The sequence below is a fragment of the Saccopteryx leptura genome, chromosome 8, assembly GCF_036850995.1.
Source record: "Saccopteryx leptura isolate mSacLep1 chromosome 8, mSacLep1_pri_phased_curated, whole genome shotgun sequence".
Lineage (NCBI taxonomy): Eukaryota > Metazoa > Chordata > Mammalia > Chiroptera > Emballonuridae > Saccopteryx > Saccopteryx leptura.
This window is the reverse complement of record NC_089510.1, coordinates 6830854-6852234: the sequence shown is the minus strand read 5'-3', so window position 1 is coordinate 6852234 and position 21381 is coordinate 6830854. Positions and strand designations below refer to the sequence as shown.

Sequence of the window (21381 nt, the reverse complement as noted above, 5' to 3'; positions counted from 1 at the left end):
GCCCCTGCCGGGAATCGAACCTGGGACTCCCGCACGCTCTACCATTGAGCCAACCAGCCAGGGCCTGTTATAACTTTTATTGGAGTCTTTTTTCTGTTTTATTTTAAGTGAGAGGAGAGGAGATACGTGAGACAGACTCCCACATGTGCCCCAACCAGATCCACCCAGCAACCCGTCTAGGGTTGATACCTGAATCAACCAAGCTATCCTCAGCACCTGGGGCCAACACTTGGGCTACCGATCCACTGTCTGTGGGAGGGGAAGGGAGAGAGAAGTGGAAGAGGAAGGGGTAGAGAAGTGGATGGTTGCTTCTCATGTGTGCCCTGCCTGGGAAACGAACCTGGGATTTTGCACACCGGGCAATGCTCTATCCGTGGACAGAGCTTTTTTTGGAGTCTTTTTAAGAAAATTTTGCGTATTTTCTATACACGCATGCACACACACAGACGGAAGTCCTTTAGGCTCCTCTAAATTCCTCTAATGATAATATCTGGAAATCTTGATTATAAATGTTCTCTTTGACAAATTATAGACAAGAATCTCACAATAGGGAATGAAAAAACATTATTTGTTAGGCAAATGTTTGTTCAAATAATGTGCAATTATTTCAATAGTATGCTTTTTGAATGAAAGGAGTTAGCTTTTAAAAAACTTAAAAATAATTTCTAATGGAGCTTATTTGACAAGTTTTAAAAGCTATTTACTAAAAGGTAGTCTATTTTATGTGGTGATCGTATTTTCCTTTTGCGAGTGACAGCTTTCGGATTCAGTCTGGAAAGTGGCTGGGGCTCCGGAAGGGCAGGGCCGAGCTGTAGCACACCCGTCCACGCTGCGGTGCTGCTGACCACCGAGCAGGTGGGCTTTCTCTTACTTGGTGGTGAAACGAGTAAGATACATGTGCATGTGCTGGCATCAGTGACATTCAGATACACTGTTATGATGTGGGGAGTAAATAGAATGTATATTGCAAACATACATGCACTGAAACACACACATTGCTCTATGTGCATGGGATGTTTAATATGTTTTGATGTTTTTGTATTGTTTTAAAGTTTTAGAACGTGCAAATTATTTTTAAAAAAATCAAAGTTTGAAACGTTCCTTCTGTTAGGTTGAAAATGCAGTGCTAAAAGAATTAATTCCAGTTCTTTGGCATCACTCTAATTCTTAACTTTGTCTAATTTGCAATCCAGGAGACTGTTAGGCTGAATTAGTTTGAAGAAAAAAAAGGATATAAAAAACAATAATGCAGATCAATCTAGAAATAACATCAAACACTTTTTTTTTTTGTCTCTACTATCGGTGTTAGCCTTTTTATTGTCTAACTGTAATTATTGTATCTTCCCTGCTCATTGTTAGAAGGGCTTGAGCCCTATCTGGTGAGTAAGCCCCAGGTCACCTCTCCTAACTTTAGATTTGACTTGCTTTCTTCCAAGCTATTGCTGTGTGTTCATGTGCTAATTTACACAAGTAATTGTAAGGCATATATGTTGCTATAAAACTTGACTAGATCAATTTAGCAACTAACTAAAGAACCAACCAACTAAATTATTAGCCTAAGACTGCAACCATCCTAATGCTTGATAGCACACAGCACTTTTTTTTCCACTGCAGTAATAATAATAAATAGTCATTGACTGAAAAGAAGTCAGTTGTACCTACTAGGATCTACCGGAATGGTTTGACTACAGCTACGTAGTGGAATCACATTTCAATGGCAGAAGGAAACTTAGAGACACTCTAAATCTCTCATTCCTTTCGTTTGACAGGAGTGAGATACAGGGCCGTAAACATTCAGTGTCTTGCCCAGAGTTACATGAAGGTGTACCTGTGACAGGACTGTGACCGAGGCTCAGGAGTCACAACTCGGTTCTGTGTTGCTCTGACTAGCGCAGTGACCTCTTCCATCTGAAGCATTCCCATTCTGCCCGCAGTGAGCAGTGTAGCATCTTTAACAACCCATGGACCTTTTGTTATTCAGCTCTTCAAGTTAATGAAATGATGTGAACTCTTGAGTTAAGTGTAATTACTATTGGAATTGGTTTATTTCATAGTTTTCTTGTTATTTGTTGTAGCTTAAAACAGAATTTGACAAATTGTTTGAAGATTTAAAAGAAGATGATAAAACTCAGGAAATGGAACCAGCTGAGGTACTGAGCCAATATTTTCTATCTAAGACTATTTGGAATTTAAAAATATGCTGTTAATCTATACATTTTTATCACAAGGTCAGCAGTTGTCCAGATTCTTTGTGGGGGGGAAAGAGAGGGCTTATTGTACCTCTGTTTATGGCGTTCCTTTTGTTTATAGGCTGTTGAAACACCATTGCTGCCACATCAGAAACAGGCGCTGGCCTGGATGACCTCTCGGGAGAACAGCACAGAGCTCCCTCCGTTCTGGGAGCAGCGGAATGATCTGTACTATAACACAGTGACAAACTTTTCTGAGAAGGATCGACCAGAAAATGTTCATGGAGGAATTTTAGCTGATGATATGGGTTTGGTAATTATTTTTCTTCTTGAGTCAATAAACTTTTCTCTTGTGATTATGATTTTCTGTAGAAAGTAATTTTGATGTAGATAGAGATAGGAATATGTTGTTGCCATTTTGGGACTAGATTTCACTTTCAGTGTAGAACCTAGTTTTCCTTACGGTTTCACTTAGGATAATGGTAAGCTTTTTTATTTTTTTGGTTTAGTTAAGGTACAATTAAAATAGTGTAATGATATAAGCATGTGTTCCTCAATTTTTTTTGTGAGGAGAGACAACGTTATATAAAGACATTTATAGTATATCACATGTGATACACAGAGTATTAAATGTACATTTATGATTCCTTACACCAGCAATTTTTATAATTTTGGGTTTCAGGAATTCTTAAAAATTATTGAGCGTAGAGAGCTTTTGTTTCTGTGGTTTATAGCTATTGCTGTGTATATAAGAACTTAAAAATCATGTTTCTGTGTTGCTAATTATAAATTTAGCTATGGAAAATGATGAAAAGTTGCATGTTTTCATTTAAATAAAACATACAAGATATATCATGTTCTTTATACTTTGTAGGTAAGTCATAGCTTTCAAATGTTAGAATTATCTTTAAATGAAATTTAATAAAATGATCACCTCATGTGTATACTAGAATTACTAATAATTTTAAATTAGCTTTGAATGTATAGCTAGTAAAAGTTGTAGTTTAATGATAAAGTTATTAGTTTAAGGTTTAATGTAAAATGTTAGAGCAGCTGTCATTCAATAAAATGACATTTCCCAGACATGTTTATAGTGTTTTATGAAAGTAAATCATTTTTAATTTTTATAGTACAGTGTGGGAAAGTATTTAACTTAACGAAAGACTTCATTAATGCATATTTTATTTAATGTAATAGTATACTTCTGTGGCTTTAAATGCTATTTAATATACTGCTCACAAAAATTAGAGGATATTTAATAGCTTCATAGTCATTTTGAAATATCCCCTCATTTTTGTGAGCAATATATTTGCATAATTGATTTTAAAATTGGTTTCAGATGTTCTCTGGTCAACTGGGTTTCAGCATCTGACCATTTGTCTTTTTTAAATGTTTTAAAGGGCAAAACTCTTACAGCCATTGCAGTAATTCTTACCAACTTCTATGATGGCAAACCTCTTCCTGTTGCAAGAATTAAAAAAAGTCAACTAAAGAAGGTAAAGTATTCTCTCTCTCCCTCTCCCCATCTCTCCCTCCCCCACTCCTCTTCTCCCCCCTCCCCTTCTCTTCCACTCTTTCTTTCCCCTTCCCCTCACCCCTCTACATCCACCCCCCCCCCCCACGTCATGGCTCAATTGGCTTTTCACTTAATGCAAAGCCCTTTGCTCCAGAATAAAGTAAACATTGAAATACAGTGGTCTTCATTACGTAGTGTAAAGCAATGTAAAATAGGGTGCACTTTAAGCTTATTTCAAACTGACTGCAGTACCATGTAAGAAATATACTTTTCCATCCAGGAATGCAATATTAACGATGAATCTATGAAACTTGGAGGAGGCAATACCTGTGAAAAGACAGATGGATTAAACAAAGGTAAACTTTAATTTTGATTATGACTATGTTGTATTGGAATTTTTCTAATTTAATTATGTAATTCCAGGTCTGGCTTTGTACTAAATAAACACTTCAGATCTCTTTTTCTAAAGCATTTCATGTGGGCTGCTGGTCAGGAACAGTTCCATCAAGGAGGTGATGAGAACTTGGGTGGTTGTGCACCAGGCACAGAAGCTAGGAAGAGCATTTTTGGTTGAGAAAAATATCCTGTGAAAGGCAGTAAAAGAGCGAAGCACAAACCCGGACTGTAAAGCATGTTCTGTTCGGGACCTCAGAGTAGTTATGGGGTTTATAATGTCATGTGCATGGATAGCAGGGGTCCGAAAAGAAAGTGAGGTTAGCAACACACTCTGAAGTCAGAGGCAAAATATGGCAGATGCATGGCTGTATTTAGTAATCACTTCACAAAATTAATTTCTGCAGTTTGATTAGAGCTGAACAGATGGAAAATATATACATATTTTTTGTGATAGAGATGGAGGGACAGATAGGGACAGACTGACAGGAAGGTGGGGGAGATGAGAATTATCAATTCTTTGTTGCGGCACCTTAGTTGTTCATTGATTACTTTCTGATATGTGACTTGACAGGGGGCTTCAGCAGACAGAGTGACCTCGTGCTCAGGCCAGCAACCTTGGGCTCAAGCTGGTGAGCTGTGCTCAAATCAGATGAGCCTGTGCTCAAGCTGATGACCTTGGGGTTTTGAACTTGGGTCCTCCGCATCCCAGTCTGATAGTCAATCCAGCTGTGTCACAGCCTGGTCAGGCTAGAATTTTTTTATTTTTATTCATTTTATTTTTCAGAAGTGAGAAGCGGGGCGGCAGAGAGACAGACTCCTGCATGCGCCTGATCGGGTTCCACCTGGTATGCCACTAGGGGGCGATGCTCTGCCCATCTGGGATGTTGCTTGGCTGCAATTGGAGCCATTCTAGCATCTGAAGAGGAGGCCATGGAGCCATCCTCAGCACCCGGGCCAACTTTGCTCCAGTGGGGCCTTGGCTGCAGGAGGGGAAGAGAGAGATAGAGAGGAGGGAGAGGCGGGAAGGGTGGAGAAGCAGACAGGTGCTTCTTCTGTGTGCCCTGGCCGGGAATCGACCCGGGACTTGCACACGCCAGGCTGACGCTCTACTGCTGAGCCAGCTGGCCAGGGCTGGAAAATATTTTAAGGAAAGAATAGTAGGTGAGGAATTGGAAATGCAGTTGTGCACTGTTCTGTGCTTGGTTGAGAGAGAAGAGAGGAAGAGAGCAGCGTTGGAAAAGGGTGTAGAATCAAGGACTACTTTTTGGTTGGTTTTGAGTTTAAGAAAGAAATCCATGTATAGGAAGATTCTGGATGCAATGGCGAGAATAAATACTTTGTAGGCCTGTGGCAGGCAGTGAGAGCAAGAGCTAGGTCGATGGGTTAGCATTGGAAGGGAAGGAAGTGTGGGTCAGGGAAGAGAGGAAATGGAGGGAGTGAAAAGATGGCCACGTTGGAAGTCTATAGATGAGGGTACCTGGCTTTCTTTGTAACGTGAAGTAGGGCATCTGCTGGGAGTGAAAGGAGTTAAGAATCTAGGCTGAGGATCTGATGTCGTAGAGATCACTGGTGAGAGGGTGGGAGACCGTGATGTGTAAGAGGGTTGCTAAGTGACACGATGACAGTGAGACTTGAAAATATAAATTTATAATACCATCTCTTCTGGTTACTTTCTTTCCAGCAGGCTAGGTACAGTGGTAAATTTAGCCAATGGGGGGCTTGGCCGTATGACTGCAGGGGAAAGACTGGGTATAAAAAATTGAAGGTGCACCTGACCAGGCGGTGGCGCAGTGGAGCCTGGGATATGGAGGACCCGGGTTCGAGACCCTGAGGTCGCCAGCTTGAGCGCGGGCTCATCTGGTTTGAGCAAGGATCACCAGCTTGAGCCCAGGGTCACTGGCTTGAGCAAGGGGTCACTTGGTCTGCTGTAGCCCCCCAGTCAAGGCACATATGAGAAAGCAATCAGTGAATAAGGGGCCTCAACAAAGAATTGATGCTTCTCATCTCCCTTCCTGTCTGTCTGTCCCTATCTGTTCCTCTCTCTTTGTCACACACACACAAAAATAAAATTGAAGGTGCTCTTTAGTGATAACACACTGGAATAGGAAACAAGTGGAGTTGTCTGATTGAAAACAGGAATGAAGATGTTAAGAAAGTTGTACTGCTGAGTTGGAAAGCCAGGATTTTTAGACGGATACCGCTACTCTAAGAATTTACTAATATTTTGTATATTTGTCCTTTTCTTTGAAATAGAAGAATCTAGATGTAGCGGAGAACCTAGTATTTCAGACGTCAAAGGAAAGAATCAATACCCCAAGTCAGAATTGTCTAGCTCCCGCCCCAAAAGGTAAACTCTTACTATGGTTTGATTATATGTAATATCTTTACTTAAACTCTTTCTCAATTTTTTATATATAGGAGAGATGACCATTATATCTGAGTTCATATACATTCTGTTATTTATAACTAACAAAAATCACTCTGACTTAGGGCACTTAGGCTGTTTTTTTATAGATGAAGAAAATAATTATAAAATTAAGTGAATTGGTAATTTTTAATTCCTTGTTTTTCTGCCACTTTTTCCTGTTTCACATGGAAACTAAGATCTAGTGTCTGGGTTTTTTGTGTTTGTTGAGACTTCAGAAGAGCTTTCTTTATGAATTTTAGGAAATGAAAAGCAACCTGTTTATTGGCTGGCTTGGCAAAAGCACTACCGTCATTTACGGAGAGTATTAACGTAGACTAGAGGGGATGTTTGAGTGAAACACACAATGCCTCTCTGATCTCAGCTTGAATCTGTTAACTTGATAATTTTATTTACCCTCTGAAGTGAATTTAAATACCTGGCTTTTGTTATATTGTCCTCCATCAGCATCTGCTGTAGCCTCAGATCTGAGTTTCTGTTCGCTCTCTCACCACAAGGATGTTCAAACTGGGTTCTGCTAATTGTTGTCTGTCATTAAGACCTGTCCGCCAGGAACACAGAACCAGGACTTGGCAGTCATCATCTTCCTGAACTCCAAATCTGACACCTGAACTGACCAGGAAACCGAGCAATGGTGTTGTTAGGTGGCCCAGATCTGACTTAAGGACATAGAAATAATAATAATGAGGACATGGGAAAAACTGGAAACACATATTACACACATTGCACCACATACAGTGTGTCCGTAAAGTCATGGTGCACTTTTGACCGGTCACAGGAAAGCAACAAAAGACGATAGAAATGTGAAATCTGCACCAAATAAAAGGAAAACCCTCCCAGTTTCGGTAGGATGTTGTGGCAGCATGTGCGCATGCGCAGATGATGACATAACACCGTGTATACAGTGGAGCAGCCCACGGCCATGCCAGTCGAGATGTGGATGGTACAGAGGAAAGTTCAGTGTGTTCTGTGGCTAGCTAAATTTGAATCCGTGACCAAAGTGCAACGTGAATATCGGCGCGTTTATAACGAAGCGCCACCACATAGGAATAACATTGCTCGGTGGGATAAGCAGTTGAAGGAAACCGGCAGTTTGGTGGAGAAACCCTGTTCTGGTAGGCCATCAGTCAGTAACGAGTCTGTGGAGGCTATACGGGATATAAGGAGCCCTAAAACATCTGTGCGTGAGCCCACATTGAACTGCACTGAATAGGTATGAAACTGGGAGAGTTTTCCTTTTATTTGGTGCAGATTTCACATTTCTATAGTCTTTTTTTTTTTCCAAATGTAAGAAATGTTTATGAACATATTGTTATAATGTCAATAAACCCCATATTTAAATAGTCAATAAAAATTCAAATGCCAAAATTCCCAATATTTTCTACAGATTAAATGTAATAACAATGAAAATCATAACTGGTTTTTTGATAGAAACCAGTAAACTTATTTTACAATATAAAGAAAAATGCAAATATAGCTAAATCTTGAAGCAGATTAAAATGGGAGAATTTTTACACAGTTGTATTGCAATACATGTTAAAAACTACCTTATTTAACACTGAATGGTATTGGCATAAGAACAGATAAATAGACCAATGAAACAGAAGTCAAGAAACAATCACTTCATTTTTGACAAAAGTAGCATTGCAGAATAGTGACAAAAAGTTGGCCATTTTATTAAATGGCCCAGGCATGTTGAAAACCCAACTGGATTTGCACATGAATAAAGCGATTCTCAGCTCCTACATTATACCATACTGAGAAAAGCGGAGGGGATGGGAAGCCTCTTCAATGCTGATGGCAATATCAGAGTCTGTCGTCTTTTGTTGCTTTCCTGTGACCGGTCAAAAGTACACCGTGCCTTTACGGACACTGTATTACACTCGATACACGGACACTTCCTGTGCAGCAGGTGCTGACTCAGGGCCTTTGTTTGCACTAACAGTATGTCCAGTGAAGTGGATGGTATCTTTATTTTCCAGTGATGAAATTGAGGCATAGAACACGACTATATATCTTACCTAAGTCACACAGCAAATAAGTGGCGGAATGGGGATTGGAGCCTGGTCTGACCCCGAGTCCCTTGTTCTTAGGACTGGACTTCTCCCACACAAAATCTACATTTTTCATTGTGAATTATTTTTTGGCCTCTTAGCTGCTTATTTCATTATATTGGAACTTTTTGCTTTGATGAGTCATTTCTTTAATTTCTTTTTCTAGTTTTATTTAAGTGTTTGAATGGAATTGAACTCAGGATTTAAATGATTACTATTTTAGAAGAGCTTACTTTTTCAAATTGATTTTAATGATAGTGGTGCTGCCTTTTGTATAGTACATGCATCTGGTTATGCTAAAAGCAAAAATGCTTTTAAGCAAGTTGGACCTTTATTTGTCAAAAATTTCCAGCTGAATTTTTTTCAAAAAATAAGCAAGGGAAGGACAAAAAAAGCATTTGTATTGCATTTGTCTAACATTTTTATTTATAATCATGTTGTTTTGGGTTGATAAGAAAGTTGCATGTACTCAATTTTAGGAGAAAAACTGCTGTCCGGTACGTTGAAAGCAGCGACTCGGAGGAGACAGAAAGCAGTGAATTGCCACAGAGAGTGAAAGGTGATGTAGAGTGGGTTTTATCTGAGGCTGCGTCCTGCCTTCTGATTCCCTGTTTGAGTGTTTTTGTATTTGGTTGGTTGTAGGCAAACTGAAAAACGCACAGTCAGAGACGAGAAGCAGAGGAAAAGGTATGTGTGTGCCTCTCACTGTCAGTAATCTACACTTAGAAATTATTAAAGAAACACTCCATTGATTATCTCTCTCAGACTTGGAATTCTTTAGTAATAGGCCTTATACATGATGGCTGTTTGCCTTTGAACTATTCATGAAGCTTACCAGGGGTGTTGAATGAGGCAAATTGAAAGAATAGGTTCAAAATAAGAAAAAAATATTTAAACCAACTTGAAACAAGACAAATTTTTCACTACTTACAAAATGACTTTAGTAACACCTTAACTGGATCTGTCTAAATTGTAATTTCAAAAGTAGGATTGAGAATATGTTCCTGGAATTATTACTGTTTATATTACCATACAGATGTAAGAATAATTGATGTCTTTACTTTTTCTTTTATCTTTAAAACATTCACTTTTTTTTCTTCTAAATCAGATCATAGTGTATTCCTAATTAGTTGAGAAATTGTATTGCATTTGGAAAATAATTCATCTCCATTGACTGGTCTGAAAATTGGGCATCCTTATTATTAGAGGTCGAACACCTGTTTGTCGGAAGCAGTTCTCCTGCCCAGGCTGAGTCACTGAGCACGTGGCTGCGCCCCTCTCACGGCTCTTCTCAGAGAAGGCAGCCGTTTCTGCTGAGTGACCGCACTCCTCCTCTGAGCGGGGAGACACGCTCAGTGTGCTTAGTGCAGAAGAGACCGTTTCAGCTACCAGACAGCATTTTCCTCTTTTTTAATAATGTGAGCTCTTAAGGGAACGTGGGAGAGGTATTCTGTTTTCTGTCCTCAGAAAGAGCCTGTCCCCAAGCACAGGAGAGAATGAGTTCAGGTGTCCCCGTCACCCTGTCTTTCCCCTCGAGCAGGACGGCGGAAGGCGAGAGAAGACCCGGAGTTCCTGTGTGAGCTCGCCGCCCCGGCCCCCGCAGCAAAAAAGGTGTCGAGAAAGGGTCGGTAAATCTGCTGTTTGTTTTCTTTTTCTGTTAAAAAAGGATTTAAATGAGAAAAGTAATAAAACCATATTATCAGAAATTAGGAAATAGAGAAAAGAAAAAACACGTGCCTGACCAGGTGGTGGCGCAGTGGATAGAGCATCGGACTGGGATACGGGGGTCCCAGGTTCAAGACTCTGAGGTCGCCAGCTTGAGCGCGGGCTCATCTGGTTTGAGCAACGCTCACCAGCTTGGACCCAAGGTTGCTGGCTTGAGCAAGGGGTTACTCAGTCTGCTGACGGCCCGTGGTCAAGGCACATATGAAAGGGCAGTCAATGAACAACTAAGGTGTTGCAACGAAAAACTGATGATTGATGCTTCTCATCTCTCTTTGTTCCTGTCTGTCCCTATGTGTCCCTCTCTCTGACTCTCTCTCTGTCTCTGTTTAAAAAGAAAAGAGAAAAAACACATAATCCCATTTTTTTTAAAAATTACATTTTGGTGTGTTTTTGTTCCAGTACCATTTTCTATTTTATTTTAGCTAGGTCAGAAATGATGGGAGGGGATCCCGTACTCATGTGAGTAGCAAAGCTATGTCTTCTAGTGAAGGCCCAGAGCAGTTCATGGCTGCTTGAATCTTTTATTTAGTTTGGATTAACTCAGATTACAACAAAGGTATACTATACTGCTCACAAAAATTATGGGATATTTCAAAATGAGTATGAAGCAATAAAATATCCCCTAATTTTACAGAGACAGAGAGAGGGACAGATAGGGAGAGACAGGAAGGGAGAGAGATGAGAAGCATCAATTCTTTGTTTGCGGCACCTTAGTTGTTCATTGATTACTTTCTCATATGTGCCTTGACTAGGGGGCACCAGTAGACCAAGTGACCCCTTGCTCAAGCTAGTGACCTTGGACTCAACCTGGCGAGCCTATGCTCAAACCAGATGAGCCCCGCGCTCAAGCTGGTGACCTTGGGGGTTTTTTTTTTTTTTTGTATCTCTCTGAAGCTGGAAATGGGAAGGCAGTCAGACAGACTCCCGCATGCGCCCGACCAGGATCCACCCGGCATGCCCACCAGGGGGCGATGCTCTGCCCATCTGGGGCGTCGCTCTGTTGCGACCAGAGCCAGTCTAGTGCCTGAGGCAGAGGCCATGGAGCCATCCCCAGCACCCAGGTCAACTTTGCTCCAATGGAGCCTTGGCTGTGGGAAGGGAAGAGAGAGACAGAGAGGAAGGAGAGGGGGAGGGGTGGAGAAGCAGATGGGCGCTTCTGTGTGCCCTGGCCGGGAATTGTACCCAGGATTTCCACACGCCAAGCTGACGCTCTATCACTGAGCCAACCGGCCAGGGCCGACCTTGGGGTTTTGAGCCTGGGTCCTCCACGTCCCAGTCCAGTGCTCTATCCACTGCGCCAAACTGCCTGGTCAGGCAGCATCCCCCAATTTTTTTTTTTTTTTTACAGAGACAGAGTAAGAAGGATAGACAGGGACAGACAGACGGGAACAGAAAGATGAGAAGCATCAATCATTAGTTTTTCATTGCGCATTGCAACACCTTAGTTGTTCATTGCTTGACCACGGGCCTTCAGCAGACCAAGTGACCCCTTGCTCGAGCCAGCGACCTTGGGTCCAAGCTAGTGAGCTTTGCTCAAACCAGATGAGCCCGTGCTCAAGCTGGAGACCTTAGGGTCTCGAACCTGGGTCCTCAGCATCCCAGTCCGACACTCTATTCATTTTGCCACCGCTTGGTAAGGCAGCATCCCCTAATTTTTGTGAGTAGAATACTTAGTATAAGTAGAAGTTACTTTTCACTTAGGAATGTTAGTGATCTTTATTATTTATTATAGTTTTCTGTTTTGTAATTGATAGGAAAACGGCACTACTTGGAAATCTAGCTACTTGAGATAGAAAGAAATTGAACTAGGGATAGGAAGTTTGGGGCGGGTTATATCTCTTCCTTACTCTCTATTTTACATGTTGCATATTCAGCATACGAAAGTTAACTTTCATGGTGATTATGCCAAATGATGCAGAGAACAAAATTAATGAACACATAAGTCTAGATAAGAAATGATGGGAAGAAAACAAGGGGGGGTAGCTGAGGAAAGACCGGCTGACGGAGCCTGTGTAAGAAGGTGCTGTTTGAGCTGCACGGAAGGATGAAAAGGGCTCACTTTTGGTTTAAGACTCAATTAGGAACAAAGATGTAGGTGTTTCAGATAGATTATTCTTGACCCCAGTTTCAGAGATTTTAACAAATGTGGAACTTCAAGTTGAGATAGAATTAAGTTCCCACATAAAGTCTCTTCTGTCACAGATGCATAGCCATAATATAGGAGAGAAACTTAAAAATTCGTAGCTGAGATAAAACCAAAATGAATGTATTTCTTGAGGAGAATGAGAATAGAAACAAAAATCAGTGCGTAGAGACAGAAGCCATATATTGTGGTAAATAGTGGTTTCTTAAATAAGACCCAAAAACTCATAGGAAAAGAGTAAATTCAACAACATTTAAAATTTCTATTCACCAAAAGGCACCATAAACATTGAAAAATGTTAAGGCTAAAGAAGATAATTGTTAAGTAAAACTTATAATGGATTATTGATACCTAGAATATGTAAAGGAACCTTCTACAAGACAATTAGAAAAAACAGGACCATAGGGGAATAGTCTTTAAGAATGTAAATATATAAACCCAAATAACAGGTAAACATAGGAAAATATATACAGATCCAGTCATTGGGGAAATACAAATTAAAGGCACACTGGGATACCGTCTCAGCCATCATATTACAGACATTTAATCTCAGCACCAAGGTTGTGCAGCAGCAGGAGCTCGTGCACTGCAGATGGGTGTGGAAGTCACTGTGGGGAGCAGTGAGGCCAGACAGACTGAAGCTGGGCAGACCGCCACAACCAGAGATTCCTACAAGGAGATGGGAGAGTTTTCATTGATGCGATGTTTTAGTGAGATACTGGGAGTAGTGAATACGACCCAGAAGGGAGTGGTAAATAACATTGGGGGTGTCTTCCCGCAGGCTGCCTGCGTGTCCTCACCATGGGGCAGCTGGCTTCCCACAGAGGCAGTGACCAGAGTGAGAGAAGGGGAGAGCGTTTCAGGGGGAGAAGCTACATTTTTTATAACAATCTCATAAGTGATGTGTCACTTCTGATACCTGTTGGTCACAGACCAACCCTAGTAGTGAGTGGGGTGGGCCTGCACAAGGTGTGGCTCTCAGGGAGAGGATTATCGTTGGGGCCATCTTGGCGTTTGGCTACCACATTATCTATAGTACAAATTCAGATCAGAAAATGGTGTAAAACTAATGTTCATCTTAGTGAAAATACCGGTGGCTATTCCAGGCTTCCTCCTCGTGCCCCCTTCCGGCCCATCTGTGCCTCCCCCGTGAGCCGACACGTCTAGATGCTGAGTTGTCTAAAATGGCAGGGTAGAGCTCTAGTTGCGGTTCCTTCACGGCTGGAAACGAGGCCGTCTGCTTCATTTTAGTTCTTCGTGGTTTCTCTCTTCATAAAGGCACATGCTGTCCTTCTTTACCGACCTTGTATAATGTTCATGTCACTGGTTTACCCTTTCAGGAGCATCTGCCCTAGAGGGTGCAAAGAAAACTGATGTGAAGAGACCACGAACAACGCTGATCATCTGCCCACTTTCTGTGTTAAGCAACTGGATTGTAAGTCTTCACAGCCTTCTAAAAATGTGAAGTAATTTGTATTTGTCTTACAGGATAAAAAGTATTTTGTTAAAGTGTCATCCATTGGGAGAAATATGCTTGGCCATCACTTTATATCTAAGTTTAAGTAATTGTTAGGTGACTTAGAGATATTGCCGAATCAAAGCAATAAAGAAATCATCTTTGAAGTTCTATAGTAGGGAAAGAAACATCATCAGTTGCTATAAGATTCGTACTTCTGCATCTGCCATTTCTGTCCCTCAAAGTAGGAAATGTGTATGATTTAGCACCACGAGTGTAACAGTTGGAACCTCTTCTCAGAACCCCCCTAACCACTTTGTAGAACAGCGTAGACAATTCAGTGAGCCCTTCGTGCACTCAGGTTTTCCCCGAGTTCTCTGTATAGAGTTTCTCATTTTCTAGGTGACCTAATTGAATCACAGAGAATGAAGTAATATGTCTAAGGTCATCCAGCTAATCAGTGACGGTGCTAGGATATGGTCTCCAACATTCTGACACTAAAGCCTATGTTTTTAAGGCTGCTTACCAGAAAATTGTGTGTGTGTGTTTCTTTTCCTTTCAGATTACTTGGCTCTTCTAAAACACTGCAGTGGCTTGGAGTGTCTGTGGGATGTGTAAGGAGCTGCCTGGTTGTTTCCTTCCCAGTCTGAGCTTCATGCTGCACGTCACAATGAAATAGTGACTGCACGGGAAGCACTGGACGTAGATCCACTGGGTGTGGGCTTCTGTGCCTGTCACCTCCCCGATTCTCTGCCCCGCTCCTGGCCTTTCCTCCTCTGGTCGGAGAGGTGGGACCAGTGCCTCAGTTTACACATTGGATTCCGTCATTTCCGGTCTTTGCATTTTATCTGGTATTTTCCCCTTGCTTGGTTATTCAGCCTGTCTCCGCGGGCCCTTTCATGCAAAATACTCAGATCTTCTTCATTTTCAAATGCTTTCTTTGGATTGTCTCACGTTTAAGTTGCTATTCTGCTACTTTCCTTACGTGGTCATACTTTTTGGGGTTTAATTTCCACTTTGTGCTTTTGCTTAATAACTTCTTAACTCACTGTAATCTGGTTTCTGCCGATAATTCTCTCAGTTGTATTGGAAAAGATTAGTAGTTATTGTTTATTTGTCAAATTCTGTAGCTTCTTTAATTTCTTCTTCGCTTTTATGTATCCTTACTTTATTTGACTTACCTTTTTTTGTAAGTTTTTGCTGTATGTTTTTAAAAATAAATTAGGTCTCCTAATCAATGTACCATTTTTCCTCTTAGAACTAGAGTGACTTTTTTATAGTTCTCTCTTGCTCTTTTAATTTGAACAGAACTATGCTTTTTCTTCTGATGGGTGGTCGATCATGGGAAGGTTGTACATGGGTACTTAGATGACAGTTTATGGTGACATTTACAAGTATTAATGGACGTATAAACAGCAGAACTGATTCTTTAAGAGCTTAGGATGTGGAAATGTATTTTAAAAATGAGTATTCGCCTGACTAGGCGGTGGCGCAGTGGATAGAGCGATGGACTGGGATGCGGAGGACCCAGGTTCGAGATCCCGACGTCACCAGCTTGAGCGCGGGCTCATCTGGTTTGAGCAAGGCTCACCAGCTTGGACCCAAGGTCGCTGGCTCGAGCAAGGGGTTACTCGGTCTGCTGAAGGTCGGCGGTCAAGGCACATATGAGAAAGCAATCAATGAACAACTAAGGTGCCGCAACAAAAAACTGATGATTGATGCTTCTCATCTCTCTTTGTTTCTGTCTGTCTGTCCCTATCTCTCCCTCTCTCTGTCTCTGTAAAAAAAAAAAAAAAAAAAAAAAAAAAAAGGGTACTCAGTTTTTTATTACAATTTTATATTTGGAAAATGGCCAAAGCTTTGGTAATGTAAACCTTGGCAAAGTTTTGCTTACTGAGGTTATGGAAAAACTGATTTTTAAAGGAATGTGGGATAGCTGGGCGTTTAGGGAGTCCTGGCCAAGAATTAGGCTATCATCATCTCTCAGCAAGCTGTTCTTTTCCTGGCCCCGAGTAAATGACCGGGCACCCTAATGTACGGGCTAGAACAACCTTATTCTACTTATCTTCAAACATGAGCAGGACGCCAAGGAAAGAGTAATCCAGCCTCCCTTCCACCTCTTACGTTTTCTAGATGTTAAGAGCAGTAATTCATCCTCCCATTGTAAAGTGAAATAACACCTATTTCATTCATACATACGCACATAGACACGTAACCTGGCACAGTGACTAGAAACTCAGTATTGCAGTTCTCCTCTAGAAAAGTTCATTTCTTTCAGGGTTAAAGCTCCCACAGACATGCTCTGTTCCATCCCCAGCAATTGCATGGTTCAGTTTTCTCACACAACATCCATGCTCCTTTTTTCTTTTTTTTTAATTTTTATTTTTTACAGAGACAGAGTCAGAGAGAGGGGTAGGGACAGACAGACAGGAACGGAGAGAGATGAGAAGCATCAATCATCAGTTTTTCGTTGTGACACCTTAGTTGTTCATTGATTGCTTTCTCGTATGTGCCTTGACCGCTGACCTTCAGCAGACCGAGTAACCCCTTGCTTGAACCAGCGATCTTGGGTCCAAGCTGGTGAGTTTTGCTCAAACCAGATGAGCCCACGCTCAAGCTGGCGACGTCGGGGTCTTGAACCTGGGTCCTCCGCATCCCAATCCGATGCTCTATTCACTGCTCCATGCTCCTTTTTTCCCTGCTCTGACTTTGTTTGCATTTTATTACTCTTCGTTACATCTTATTTTGTAAGGCATCTTTAAAGCTTCTTGTAAGTAGAGGAAATGAACATAAATTAAAAATTTTAAATTGACTTTGAATTTTCTTCTTGAAACTTTGACATTCTTTGGCCTCTCCCAAAATTTTGTTTTCTACCTCATCTTTCTGACCCATCTTTCTCCACTTCTGTTTTTCTCCCATGGTTCCTATATAGTCTGCCTTTTTTGTTCCCCATAAAATGTGTCACTTTTTTAAAGCATTATGAAAAATTTTAATGAGATCTTCCTTATTAAGATTCAAGAATTTCAAAATGTGCTTTACTTTTTGTTGTTCTGCTGGAGTGTTTGGAATCACATCACAGACACCATGTCCTATCTCCTAATAGAGGCATAGCCTGCTCTTTAAATATCAGTGTTATACAGGCTCTGTTTTCTCATTGCATGTGTTCTCCTTGGAGCACCCTTCTGTGGGTTCACGTACTGTCTGCTGAACACTTGAAAGTCCGTATCCACACGTGCATTACAGGCCAGTACTTAACTTGTCCTAGTATATATACTTCCCCAGTCACATATTCTGCAGTGACCCAAAGTTTTGATTCTAAAATATCAATACTCGTAAAATACTCGTCATCGCTTTCTTATCTTTATACCTGCTTTCCCGTCTTTATTTTAAACTTTCCTCTATCTTTATCACACAGTTCTTCCAGACGATCATTTTAAGTAAAAGCAGCTTGTCTTCTCGTTTATGAAGGTGTTCTGTATTTAATTAGTCACCCGTCCCATCAGTTCCTTCTGAGTGTGTTCCTTTCCCGCCCTTTCACCTGGTCCTAACGCTGTTGGGTTTGGGGCTCCGCCACCCTCACCTCAGTGGTTTCCCAGCTGTTTCTCCTGGTGGCTTCTGTCTTTATTCTAATCAGACTTTTTTTTGTTTGTTTGGACTTACCCGCATAGATTGTTTTCATGTTTAAAAAAGAAACCACTCGAGTTTTAAGAATAACTCATGTCCTCAAAGAGGGCAGGGACTGCTCCTTGTGTTCTTGATGGCTGTGTGACCTGCTGCTTCTTGCCTGGCACACAGTAGGCCTGAGCTGAGCACAGTGGGTGCTTGGCTTCAATCTTTGCCTACTGTCTTGAAAATGTCGGCTGTTAGTCTTGCACCGTTTAATTTTGTTATTTTTAAGTCTAGTAAGTAACTGAAAGCATTAAAGATCCTCTGTGTTAAAATACTAAAACAAAAAACAAAAAACTAGTGACTGTTTTGAAGGAGCTCTGTTCTTTTCTGTTAAAAACGAAGTGGCCACTCATTGGTAGGTCCAGGCAAAATGTACATAATGTGTTACAGCATGTATGGCAGTTTTCCTGACAGTGCAATAGTAATTGGTGTTATTGTTGCTGTTTTAGTTTGTACTGTGTAGATTTTATGTCATTTTAGTAGTGTGATTTGTGACACTACTCCCAGGATACTACTTTTCACACGCCTTTTAAACCTGGCACTAATCTGCTTATTATTCAAGATGTTTCTAATTTTCTTTTAGGACCAGTTTGGACAACATATAAAAGCAGATGTGCACTTGAATTTTTATGTCTATTACGGTCCTGATCGTATTAGAGACCCAGCTTTGCTTTCAAAACAGGATATTGTTTTGACGACATACAACATTTTAACTCATGACTATGGTGTAAGTATGCAATACTCAGAGATTTTCAGAAGTTCAAGAAATATGCTTCAGGTTTCTAAACTGTTATCAAGTTTGAGTTTTATACTCTTCCTTTTTTTTCTTTCTAAATACTTAAGAACCTGTCGGAAATAAGTAGGAAGTTATGTTGTAATAATGTGCAAAAAAAAGGTTGATTTTACTTTAGACAAATAATATAGGAATACTTTCTATTTAGAACACTTGAAGTTAAAATTTTAAATTTGTATTGTAACTAAGTATATGTAAGAACTATAAATGAATTTTATCTTTTGAATATTCTAGAATATATTCTGTCACAATGATTTGTCTCAGTTTAAAAGTAAGCTATTTTTGTAGCTGAAATATGAGTTTCCTAATTCATTTAGAAGTCTAATTGTTACTTGCCTGTAATTCCAGTTATGTTTTTCAAAATACCTTATTGTCAAAAATTCTATCTTCTGATAAGAACATTTACTTTTCCATAAAAGAAAGTAGTTGCGTTACAGTCAAACAGTCCTGCTACAGCTGGTAATGTTGATACTGTCATTGGGCTGTAACCGGAAGCTGCATAGCTCAGTGTTGAGCCGAGGTCGCAGCAGCGTGCTCAGCTCCCTGGGGGGGGGGGGCGGGGGTAGCCTCTGGGCCACGTGCTACTGTGGGGCTCTGAGCTGCATACCTCCACCTCGGCACCTCAGTCTTCTCTTCTGCATGAAAGGAGTAACAATACTCCATGAGCTTGTGAACATTCGGTATTTAATGTTTGTAGTGGTTAAAGCAGTGCCTATCACGTAGTAAGTTGATTATTGAAAAATAATAGCTCATATTACTTACCAAATTACATAAAGTGCTTTCACTTTCCTGTGCTTTTAATTCATATGGGGCACTTATTTCAGATGAAAGGTGACAGTCCGCTACATGGCATAAAGTGGCTGAGGGTGATCCTGGACGAAGGCCATGCCATACGGAATCCCAATGCTCAGCAGACGAAAGCTGTGCTTTATTTAGAAGCAGAGAGGAGATGGGTGCTGACGGGTAAGGACAGCATTCTGCTTTTTAAGACATTCCCAAATATGTGTCATTAAGTTAGTGAGGGGGCCACTTTGTAAACTTGAAGTTGCTATAAAGACTGTTCCAGAATTAATCTGAGAAATTTAATAAAATATTTTGATTCTTCCTAATTGCCCATGATATAGCAAGATTTAAATTATAGTTAATTTATAGGACAACCACTAAACTTATTCTTGAACCTTGGAGAGTCATTAGACACTTTAATCCTCCAATCAGAATCTTGATTTCTCTATTTCTTCTTGGAGTCTGTTTGCTTTGCTAGAGGGTGAGGAAGAGAATGTAACCTCAAACTAGATTTTTCCCTCTTGCTAGTGCTATCGATTTAAAAATCAAATAAATGAATGTTCTTGATACAGAGAAAGTTGAATTTACTGGGTCTGTGGTCTTTTTCTTTGCTAGAATAGCAAGTGTGAACTGAAAATCAGGAATTGTGTATTTTGAAGTGTATTTGTCTGAGAAGGAATGTAGTCACAGCTGGCGTGGGGGGTGTGCTGGGGACAGTGCCCAGTGCTGAGCAGGGTGTTGGCTCAGCCACGTGGCTGTACTTGTTCACATTCTGGTTGTAGAAATATAACAACTTCCTGTTATTTCTAGGTACTCCGATTCAGAATTCTTTGAAGGACTTGTGGTCTCTTCTTTCCTTTTTAAAACTGAAGCCGTTTCTTGATAGAGAGTGGTGGCACAGGACCATACAGCGTCCTGTCACCATGGGAGATGAAGGTGGACTCAGGTAAGTGCTGTCCTGATCGCTCATTCATACTAATTGCAAATAACTGAGCTGCTTGAACCAATTTCCACTTCGTCAATATTTTAACTTGGCTGTTGGCTTTCCTCTCCAAGAAGTGGTTGTTTATAGTTTCATGCCTTTGACACTCAGAACCTAGTGATTCTGGTTGCGGGACACAGATTTCTCACTGCCACTAAAACATCAACCTTCCCTGCCCATGGTTTCAGTCAGACAGAAAGGAAAGGCCGAGCTTTGTGGTTTGTGCGTGTTCTGTTACCCCGGAAACCTCCAGTCGTAGATTGAGTAGTGACAGGAGAAACTTGACATGCTCTGAGGGTGCACTATGCACTGAAGTCTCCTCAGGTGTCTCGTGTAGCTGTATATACTGGTGACGAGGAAGGCGTGATGGCGGTGTCAGCGGGAGCTATAAGAGAAAGTCGTTTCTGGCGGGCTCGGGGGAAAGTGCATAAATAAAATTCAGCTTGGTGGTAGCCATTTTGCAAGGCATTGGGCTAATGTATTTTAAGGTGTTTTTTTTCTTTTTTTGCCTAGAATATTCATTTTTAAACAGGGTTAGGGTACTTCATTTATGGGTTGTAAAATAATTACTATTATTTTTTTAACTGAATTTATTGGGGTGACACAGGTTAACAATTATACAGGTTTCAGGTGCACAATTTTACAACACACCTCTGAGCCCTGTATTGTATGTTCACCTCCAAGTCAAGTCTTTGTCCATCACCATATCACCATTTATCCCTCCAGTACTGCCAACCTCTCCACCTCCCACAACCCCCACACTTGTCTGTGTCTGTGAGGTTTGGTCCTTTTTTGCTCCATCTCTCTACCCCCCTCACCCAGCCTCCCCTTCCCCACCCCAGTAGCTGTCAGTTGGCTCTCCATATATGTCTGTCTCTAGTTTGCTTGTTAGTGCATTTTGTTCATTAGATTCCACATATGAGTGAGATCATGTGATCCTTGTTTTTCTCTGCCTGACTGACTTCACTTAGTATAATACTTTCCAGGTCCATCCATGTTGTCTCAAAGGTACAATTTCCTTTTATGGCTGCATAGTATCCCATTGTGTAAATGTGCTGTACAATATTTAAAAAGATGGCGGCTAGCATTATAAAAAGTGAAAGAGTGGAAGATTTAAGAAAAAAGCAGAGTGCATCACACATAGTATTTTGTGAAATGTTTGTGTGTGTGCGTTTCCTGGATGGAGTAAATGTTACTGTGGCTTTTCGTGAAAAACATTCAAAACCCACTAACCTGGTTTGCAGTACTTC

At 40.9% G+C, this 21381-nt stretch overlaps 1 protein-coding gene across 1 annotated transcript in view; it reads left to right on the top strand.

The window, feature by feature from the left end:
* LOC136380099 (helicase-like transcription factor) overlaps positions 1-21381 on the top strand; it is a 43192-nt gene that overhangs the window by 7866 nt on the left and 13945 nt on the right. Inside the window, exons 5-17 of the mRNA XM_066347900.1 lie at positions 758-855; positions 2076-2150; positions 2311-2502; positions 3590-3685; positions 3986-4061; positions 6355-6448; positions 9060-9139; positions 9223-9267; positions 10121-10204; positions 13789-13883; positions 18157-18300; positions 19191-19329; positions 19960-20095. Coding sequence (XP_066203997.1) covers positions 758-855; positions 2076-2150; positions 2311-2502; positions 3590-3685; positions 3986-4061; positions 6355-6448; positions 9060-9139; positions 9223-9267; positions 10121-10204; positions 13789-13883; positions 18157-18300; positions 19191-19329; positions 19960-20095 — 1354 coding nt within the window. The remainder of the gene's footprint in view (positions 1-757; positions 856-2075; positions 2151-2310; positions 2503-3589; positions 3686-3985; positions 4062-6354; positions 6449-9059; positions 9140-9222; positions 9268-10120; positions 10205-13788; positions 13884-18156; positions 18301-19190; positions 19330-19959; positions 20096-21381) is intronic.